General features: G+C 41.3%; 1 protein-coding gene across 1 annotated transcript in view; it reads left to right on the forward strand.

Moving 5' to 3' along the window:
- The window catches only part of LOC138949856 (uncharacterized), a 30,421-nt gene extending 22,784 nt beyond the window's left edge, over nt 1-7,637 (forward strand). The window contains exon 8 of the mRNA XM_070321638.1: nt 6,931-7,637. Within this exon, the coding sequence (XP_070177739.1) occupies nt 6,931-7,379 (449 nt within the window). The 3' untranslated portion in view covers nt 7,380-7,637. The remainder of the gene's footprint in view (nt 1-6,930) is intronic.
- The last annotated feature ends 2,613 nt before the right edge of the window (nt 7,638-10,250 follow it).

A 10,250-nucleotide genomic window follows, 5' to 3' on the forward strand; every position in this document is an offset into this window, starting at 1 on the left:
ATCTGTAGATGATAAGAGAACAAGGATTGTTTCAGAAGAAACGACTAAATGTTTCAGACCGGTAACTTCATTTCAACATTGCACTATATAATGGACGTTCTATGTGACAGGAGAGTTTGCTGATTTTGTGTTAAACATTGGAGAGATCGTCTGCTAGAATCAGAGATAGGTCGCTTTAGATTGCAGCTTCTGGAAATTTGCAAGGTGTGTTGCCTGTTAAAGAACTGGATTTTACACGTAATGTATGTCATGTACAGTAAGCAACAACAAAAACACACACAAAGCAAATGGCATCGTCTGTCGACTAGTCACAAAAACAAACCTGGCGAGGTATGCGTGTACTTTATACACGTCAGCCAGTGTTGTTACAGTTTTGAGTCAACGTTGTATTCTTCCGCAACAGGGTCCAATCGTCTGGGTTTCAAATGATGTCATGTTCTAAAAATAAATTCTAGTATTGATTATTTTTTAGCCCTCTTTATTCTTACTTCGAATAATCCACGTGTGATTTTGGTGTAATCAAAGTAGTTCGTTCTAATTTCTCACTTGTCTAAAAATAATCAACTAGATTTAATCCACCCCTCGGTTGCATTACAGGAGTTGTATAATTTGTTTTATCCCCGAGTACGCTAGTACTAGGGTCCAGCAGACTTTAATTGTCTGTGTGTGTGTCTCGACTTAACAGCTTATTGCTGGGAAACTACTGGGCGCAGTTCGTTCAAAAGTTGATACACTAACTTGATAATAGGTCCGATTGATCGTATTAAAACTTCATAATGTTACCTGGGACCTAAATGCGAAATAAACCACAAAAAACGACTTGGCGGTGGGAGGAATTCGCGGAGCCACAGCCAGCCAGGCAGTCTGATAGAACAGCCGAACTCGTCACACATTGACGAGGAATATAGCGTCATAAAAAGATTACGTCACGGTCAAAAGTCTTTGACGTCTTTTTCTCTCGCGCGGTGTGTGTGTGTGTGTGTGTGTGTGAGTTCATTTTGTGCACATGTGTTAGTGTTACTGTTTGTGTGTGTGTGTGTGTTTGTGTGTGTTTTTGTGTGGGTGTGTGTGTGTGTTTGTGTGTGTGTGTGTGTGTACATGAGTCTGTACTCGTGTGTGTGTGTGTGTGTGTGTGTGTGTGTGTGTGTGTGTGTGTGTGTGTGTGTGTAAGAGAGAGAGAGGGAGAGAGAGAGGGAGTGAGGGAGAGAGTGTGTGTGTGTGTGTGTCACTGTGTGTGAATGTGTGTGTGCATTTTCACTGTGATCAAATAAAAGAGAAAGGCCAGTCACCACGCACATCCTCGGCTCGTATGCAATGTATTTATCGATGCTTTAGAGCAACAACGGTTTACCAGGAAAGCTGCCATTTTGAAAAATTCCTTGCCAGCTCACTTCAAAAGTTTGAACGAGCAGAGCTATGCCTATGTTAAACAGAACATCACGAAAATTTCAAAACAAAAACATTTTGTGTCAGACTTTGTCTGTGTGACAAATGGCCCCAGTACATTCAGTAGAAAAAGAGAAACTACTGATTTTATTTGATAATCCACTGTTGCCTGAATTTCCTTTCCACACTGACATGGGATTTTTGGGGAACACAAGATTATTTACAGCTATGCCACTGTTGCCCAAATTTCCACCCTACAATTTAGCGGAAAACTTGCGGAAGACAAGATTGTCTTGCGGTACACTTCTGTTGCATGTGGAAGTGTACTTTCAGGTGCATCGCATTTTGAGCAACAGTCTTGTATTGCGAAATTAAACTCATCTTTCATTAAAACGCAATGGCATATAAAAACATACAACAAATGAAACAATATTTACGCATTGATATACCAGACTACAAGAAGACATTTTCACAGAAAGACTCTTTATTTTCGAGCAAAAACGGTGTACCAGTCAGCTAGACCATTGTTGCACACAATTTTGCATGATCCCAGCTTTACAATTCATGCAAAAGTGGCATAGCAGAAAGACTGTTATCCAATTTGAAGATGAAAATTACGACAAAATGTACAAAAGAAGAAAAGGAATTTTTTTAACATACCTGTGCTGTTGTTCGCGTTTCAGGTAGTCCAAAATGTGTGACACATTTTTTTTTCAATGTTTTTCTGTCCGGGTCACAATAGTCACAAATCCTCATAAATAATCAATGAAACGCACGGTGAGTTAATACAGATGGCTTTGTTGATTGTTTATGAATGGAAACATGAGTAAGCAAGCACAATATATTGTTCTTAACACTGTACACACAAAATTCCAGCGAGATGACGATGGCAAGTTGCAATTTGATTGTCAACAATGTTTACTGAGTTATTCCTTGTCAGTGTCATCTTGTTCTTCTGTGACATCAACGTCTGGCAGGCAGTCGGTGGAGTTGGTGGAACTGGGTAAAGTCCTGTAGTAGTCATGGTGGTGCCCAGGGATGACTCCTGATGTGCAGAGAGACAGAAGATCCTTCTTCTTGCTGTTGGAGATTGGCACCTGCTGGCTGTACAAGGATGGGAGGATCATGCCAGTTGCTGGAGGGTTTCTGCGTGTTGTAGTGCCGGTGATCTTGAGTCGCTGGAAATTGTCACCGAGTCGATATTTGTAAAAGACAGTGTCTTCTTCATTTTCGATGACACGCAGACACTTGATTTTGAGCCAGTCTACCTTCTCTTTCTTGACATTCTGCTTGGTGTTGTGCATCCTGTTTTTTGCTACCGTTTTGAAGTCAAAGAATGCTTCATGAGTCAGGGGCAGTACAGTGTATGGGTCTCCTTTCTTCTTCGCACACTGGGCCACTGTCATCCACTGATCAGGGTGGTAGATGCGCACTCCTTTGCTGGCCTTTTCTATGCATGCGTGTATAGAGTCAGCCTCCATCTGGGTGTGGCCACTCTCAAGGTACTTTTGCTCAATGATCTTGATGTGAGGGATGTTATTGACAGCATGATGGAGAGCAGCTGTCATGAACTGGTTACGGTTTTGACCAGTGCAAGTGTCGGAATAGAAAATGACATGCTGCACTGACCTTGGCAGAGACTCAAGGTACTTGTAAATGCATGTGCCGATTTCATTTGAGCCCCTCTGTCCTTCCACCTCCGTCCACATGTAACAGTATCCTTTCTGATCTGCCATTGAAAAAACAGTCAGGTTATACATGTGGAGTTTTCTTTTGTAGTATGTAATACTGGTTGGATCAAATGGAGTTTGTAAGACTTTCTGTAGGTCAAAACTCGCCACATGGAGATCAGGACTTTTTTGTGCGTCCTTGACGTCTTTCTGTTTCTCGAACCTGGCTTCTACTTTCCTCTCAAGATGTTCCTTGTGATCCTCTTCTATCTCTGGAGTTAATGCATTTGCTTCCTTTGCCGAATTGTACACATGACACTTCAAACACTGGTCTTTCTTTGGAATATGAAAGGAGATGTTAAACTCATGATCGAAAATGTTTCTATAAAGACTTTCTGAAACTGGTTGGATACTTTCTCTTTCACATTCGACAGTGTAAAGTCGATGCATCTGACTGACATTGAGTTTACAGTCAAGGTAAAGTTTGCCGGTGTTTTTTCGGGCATAGTGAGACTCCACTGTTGGAAAAGATTGGATATGATCTCGCACCCTTTGCCTAGCTGCCTCCGGCGTTTTATTGGCAGGTGTGCTTTTCCCCCGACCATCGCTGCCACAGAATGCCCCATCAGCTGACTTGGTGAGAGCATCCTTGATGTATGAGTGGCTAATTGCCAAGGTGGCTTCAAAAAAACGCTTGCATACTTGGATTTTTGTGCTGTTTGTACCCACAGTGAGGAAACATCTTCTGTCCACTGATCTCTTGTTTTCCACAGGTTTTCCATCCTCGTCCAAGTATCTTCGAGTCTGTTTTTGTTGTACGTGATGGCAGACGAAGTCTTTCTGACGATCATTGTCGGCAAGCTTGTAGAAAGTCTGAAAGATACTTTCTCTGTCGTCATCGGTAATCTTCTCTGAACATTTATGTTGGCACTTGCTGCAATCCACCTTGCCCACCTGTTTTGCCCCAACTTTCTTGCCCCTGCTGTTAGTGAATTCCTGTCCTGTCAAGCGTAGATGCTTCCTCATGTTTCTTTTCCAAGAACCAGGAGTAGCAGTTCTCTTTCGTCCCCATCGCTTTTTGGGTGGTGTTTCATAAACATCAGTTCTCCTCGGCGTTTCATTGTTCCCAGTGTCTGTATCTTCCGATGAAGAACCAGACAAGGTGTCTCTCGAGCCTCCTGCAACTGGCTCAGCATCTCTGGCTGGCCTGGATGTGTCAGCAAACTCTGTATAGATGCTGCGTCCTTCTTTCACTAGACAGCCGTCATAGTGCGCTGGTTGTCCTCTTGGTGCCAGAAGAGCCAGGTATATGGGCCGGAAGACAGATGCTTGGCCAATGGTTAGAATAATATCGTAGTGAGGGGTATTTATTTAACTGGTGAAAACCTTGATTCTTCTCTTTGTCATGTTCGCTAACGCTTGAGGCAGGATATCATTGGCCTCTGTATTCCATGCTCCATTTGTTCGGAGCTGGTTGTTACCGTTAAGAGCTGAGCGCCGCTTATTGTCATCTTCAGCTTCAAAGAATCCTTCATAATCCTCGATGTTGTCTTCCATGTGCTGACATAGGTTCTCTCATAGGGACTGATGTTCTTGTCCTAGAACATGGAGAGCAGCTGCATGGAAAAAACAGCTGCCATCAGCGGCAATGGACACTCTTTGGAGGCCATTATGAACGAGGGAGGTGTCAAGTCTCTTTTCGTGCACTCTGAATGCTGTTTGTCGTAGCTGGTGAATAGAATGGCTTTCAGCAACAGCAGTTGCAACAGGATCATGAGCCGCCATCGGGTCTGTCACTGCAGGCTGATCTGAAGACACAGGGTCAGAAGCTACAGCATCAGCTGTCTCTAGCTCGGCGGATTTCTCACCAAAAACATCATCAGACAATCCGCCATCAGCTGTATTGGCAGGAGCTTCTGTCAAAACAATGAAAACACACAATCGCCATGTTCAGTAGCAGATCTACTAATGAAACACTAAATTTAATTTTGTACATGGCATGAAAACTGGAGCAATGAGCTCTTATAATCCCATTTTATCAGGAAACATGCACACAACTAGCACATTCAAGGGATAGGCCCGATGGTACAATTAACTACTTGTTATATTGTTATCAAAGTCAGATATTAATAACAAAACTTATAATTCACTTGTGCTTGTAATGATCACACACTTACCAAAGTCCATTGGGATGTTCATCCATAAATGGTCATCATCGTCTTCTGACCACATGGTCACTGCTAACCGTGCTTACAGTCTGTAAATGACAAAATATTTTTTATTATTATTTTAAACAAGTTCGATAACAATCGGCCAGTAAATGCATCATTATAACCTTGACCATAGGTGTTGTCCCCTCAATCTGACATATTATCAATGTTATACCAGTCCCAACATAATTATGGTGTAAAATTGGTGAAGATTGCCCGAAAAACTTCGGAGATAGACCTGGGTGACACATTTCAGTCACACACAAACACACACATACACACGCGCACACACACACACACACACACACACACACACACACACAGACATTATATCTACTCTCCTATTTGAATAAATTTTCGTTTTTGTAAGAGAGATATAAAAACAGAACAGTGTATTTCATTCAACAGTCATAACACGGACATAATTATATTAATGACGTTAAATTTCTTTAATCACGCCACTGATATTTGTTGTGGCTCAAAGCAGTTCGTAACTCGGCCAGTAAATTTCCGAGACAGACCTGGGTGACACATTTTCAGTCACACACACACACCCACACGCTCTCTCTCTCTCTATCTCTTTCTCTCTACCCCCCCCCCCCCCTGACGGACATCGCTCCTCTCGTTCTATCTGAATAAATCTCCTCTTTTTTTTTGGTAAAAGGGAGATTTAAAAATGAAAAGAAATTCATCAAAAAACATGATATAGCATTAATATATTCAGTGATGAATAATGAAATCGATGTCATTCTTTTATGTGATGAAACAGGTTAACAGGAAAAAGAAGAAAAATAAAATAAAATACAAAAGCAGACTTACCACATACAAGTTTAATTTCCAGTGGAGAAGAAACGTCTTTCCTCAAGTGCAACAAGCAAAGAAAGTGGACTTTCCCACATAAAACCAACAGACCAGGCTACCTTCAGTGCCAGAGTAATCATCTTGTTGATAGAGAGAATGCAGGCCAGCATGGAGTTTCCCCAGGCAAGGAAGTGATTCATGCCTCAAGACATTCCATTCCCATTGTAAACGGCACAGCTGATAGCAGATATCACAGGCAGTCCCAGAGTATCTTGTAGCAGACTGGTATTGTCCGCTTCCCCACCAACTCCTACTATCAGCTTCTCTGTCAGAGCGGTTCAACTGACGGGCAGACTGTTTATGCAGGAAAACACCTTCTTGAAGCTCTGTGCTTGTCCCATGGAGGAATGCCATACGGGAAGAAGAAACAGTGTTGCATGTGGAAACACGCCAAACTAATTTGTGCAACAACGGTTTTTGCTTAATAACTTCACAACAAAAGACAATTTCATTTTTTTATTATGACGCACATAATGTACACAATAAATACTATCAAATATAAAAAAGTGAAAAAAAGGATTATTTTTCAGATAAACCGTTGTTGCTCTAAGGCATCGTTATATAGCAAAGAGAATGCCTGTAATTCACACAGATCAATCACTTGGTCTTAAACGTGCACAAGACAAAAACTTTCATACTGGGGGAGCGAGCCAGTCTGAAGAGTACTCGGGTCCAGCGCGAGCGTTTTTTTATTCCAGCAACAGAGAGCTCAGTTGTAAGAAATACAGCAGGGAAGACTGAATGAAAAAAGAACCGCACAGTGTATAGGTATGTGAATGTTTGGGTGTCCTTTGTGAATTCAGGGGTTGCTGGCGGGAAACTACACAGTCATAAAGGGAGCGGAACCAACCCCCTGTGTCTGACCTTGACGCCACAGTTTGACGACGCGAAGGTACCGTCGCACTACGGCTACCTGTACGGCGCGGAGTATGAAACCATCCCTGGTCACGAAGACCACAACGTGCCCTGCTCCGTGTGCCTGGCCTCTCAGTCCACCACCATCATGGTGCCCGGCACCCTCTCGTGTCCCTCGGGTTGGACATCTCAGTACACCGGACATCTGGTTTCACAGTTGGCAGATCACTTCGCTACCGAGTACGTGTGCCTGGATGGCAGTCCTGAACACAGCCTCAATGACGAGAGCAACGAGAACGGCCTGCTGTTCTATTACGTGATCACTGTGTGCGGAAGTCTCCCTTGCGCTCCCTACATCAACAACAGAGTCGTCACCTGTGTCGTCTGCTCAAAGTAGAGACTCGTATCGAGCAGGAAAACAACATGAAACAGGGTCTGGTTTTGTCTGAGCAATATCCTTAACAGCTAACTCAAAATCCTCTTGATAAGAGATAACAAAAGAAAAAAATGGAAAAAAAGAAAGATTTATCGATCTCCATGTGTATTTTCTTTTCTTGACAGCGCTTTTTGTGCCGCACTTGGAAAGTGAAAACCGTGACTCGATCATGTCTGATCTTCTGTTCTATGAGCCAATAAACAAATGCAGTCATTGTCAGTGTTGTTCTGTTTGGAGCTTTTTTTGTAGAATTAGTCTTTTGTGCTTGTTTGTTTGTAGAATTAGTCTTTTGTTGTTTCTTTTTTGTAGAATTAGTTTTTGGTTGTTTCTTTTTTGTAGAATTAGTCTTTTGTTATTTCTTTTTTGTAGAATTAGTCTTTTGTTGTTTCTTTTTTGTAGAATTAGTTTTTGGTTGTTTCTTTTTTGTAGAATTAGTCTTTTGTTATTTCTTTTTTGTAGAATTAGTCTTTTGTTATTTCTTTTTTGTAGAATTAGTTTTTGGTTGTTTCTTTTTTGTAGAATTAGTCTTTTGTGCTTGTTTGTTTGTAGAATTAGTCTTTTGTTGTTTCTTTTTTGTAGAATTAGTTTTTGGTTGTTTCTTTTTTGTAGAATTAGTCTTTTGTTATTTCTTTTTTGTAGAATTAGTCTTTTGTTGTTTCTTTTTTGTAGAATTAGTCTTTTGTTTGTTTCTTTTTTGTAGAATTAGTCTTTTTTGTTGTTGTAGTAGAATTAGCCTTTTGTTGTTTCTTTGTTGCTTGTTTGTTTGTTGAAGTTGAGAAGTGGTTGTTACATTACAGACTTGCTGGAATGGTTGGTTGAATAATTCACTTATTAATTGGTTAAGTTATTTGTTGAATGTTGGGTTCTTGGTGGGTTTGCTGGTTGGGTTGATTGGATGTTTGTGAAGTTTTCCTGGTTGGTAAATTGCTTGGATTCTCAACTGATTGATTGACTGGAAAACATTTGGTGGCTTGATTGATTTTTGCAACCACAATAGCCACAACACAACGCCAACCACAACACAACGCCAACCACAATAGCCACAACACAACGCCGACCACAAAATCCACAACACAACGCCAACCACAATATCCACAACACAACGCCAACCACAACACAACGCCAACCACAATAGCCACAACACACCGCCGACCACAAAAGCCACAACACAACGCCAACCACAAAAGCCACAACACAACGCAAACCACAATAGCCACAACACAACGACGACCACAATAGCCACAACACAACGCCAACCACAACACAACACCGACCACAAAAGCCACAACACAACGCCGACCACAAAAGCCACAACACACACTGGGCGAAAAGTCGCGTTTTGGCACTTTAACTTGGCTTATAACATAAACATCACGTTAATCAACTGAATTTTGTGGCATTATACCTATGCGATTCATGTCACATTAGAAAAACTGCCGACGAAATGTTGATCATTGCTTCAATATTTTGAAGCTGTTGCTTGGATAATAACCAGGTAAAATTAGTATTTCGGTGTTTAGTCAAATGTTAAAGTTTCTATCACACACATACACACACACACACACACATACACACGCACAGACAGACAAAGTTTAGCATCGCATAGGCTACACTTACGTGAGCCAAAAACGGATTATCAGTAGGTGACACGTTATAAGAGTGGGAGACACTAGATCTGTCTGTACTTACCGGGGACACGACGACTGCCAGATCGACACTGCGCTTTCGACAGCTCTTCCTCGCGCAGACACTGGAAACACCAAAGGAGATTTCCTACAGTTTGATCTGCACAGCGTATCTTCTGTATCTATTTTTCTGGAGCTAAGAAACCGAACAATGTGAAATCGTCTTCCCCGAATCGGTGAATGCATAGGTGAGAACTGAATAGTGAATCTATTCCACAATCCTTCACACGACCTGACCTGATCTTGACCCCTGACCTGGTCTACATACCACACACGACACAAACCAGTCACCTGCTTTTACCCCCTCAAAACCACCCACCACCCGTTTTCTTTGGATACACAATTTAACTACACACATGCCGACAAAATGTTGATCATTACTTCAATAGTTTGAAGATGGTGCTTGAAAAATAACCAGGTAAAATTAGTATTTCGGTGTTTAGTCAAATGTTAAAGTTTTTACCACAGACATACATTTGTTTGTTTTGCTTAACGCCCAGCCGACCACGAAGGGCCATATCATGGCGGTGCTGCTTTGACATATAACGTGCGCCACAACATACATACATACATAACAATAACAATAACAATAACAGCACTTTATTGTCCATTAAAATATTACATAAAAATGGAAATTTTTCTTCGGCACACCCTGTCTGCCTGTAAACGATTATAACAACAATTGTATAGGACGACACACATAAAACATAAAACATAAAAGGGATACAATCAAATATGATATTGCACTATGTAAATTTACCCTCTCATATCACAGGAGTTGGGTTTCACAGCCGAGTAATCACATTACAAATATTTCCCACACACCTTCACATGTACACATTGTTTGTTTTTTCCCAACATACATACATACATACATACATACATACATACATACATACATACATACATACATACATACGAACGCACGCACAGACAAAGTTTACGATCACATAGGCTACACTTAAGTGAGCCAAAAGTACGACCCTCCACCACAGAATGAGTCGAATGTCACCTTTGCATGATTTTTATATTTTTACATTTTTGTAAAGAGTTTGTTATGCTCTATCCAGTGGTAAAAACCGTTTAAGAAAAGAGCGAAAATGTTTCTAGTTATAAGCCTGGGACTAAGGTGACCCTCACTCTGATG

This window comes from Littorina saxatilis, linkage group LG16 (assembly GCF_037325665.1).
Source record: "Littorina saxatilis isolate snail1 linkage group LG16, US_GU_Lsax_2.0, whole genome shotgun sequence".
NCBI lineage: Eukaryota > Metazoa > Mollusca > Gastropoda > Littorinimorpha > Littorinidae > Littorina > Littorina saxatilis.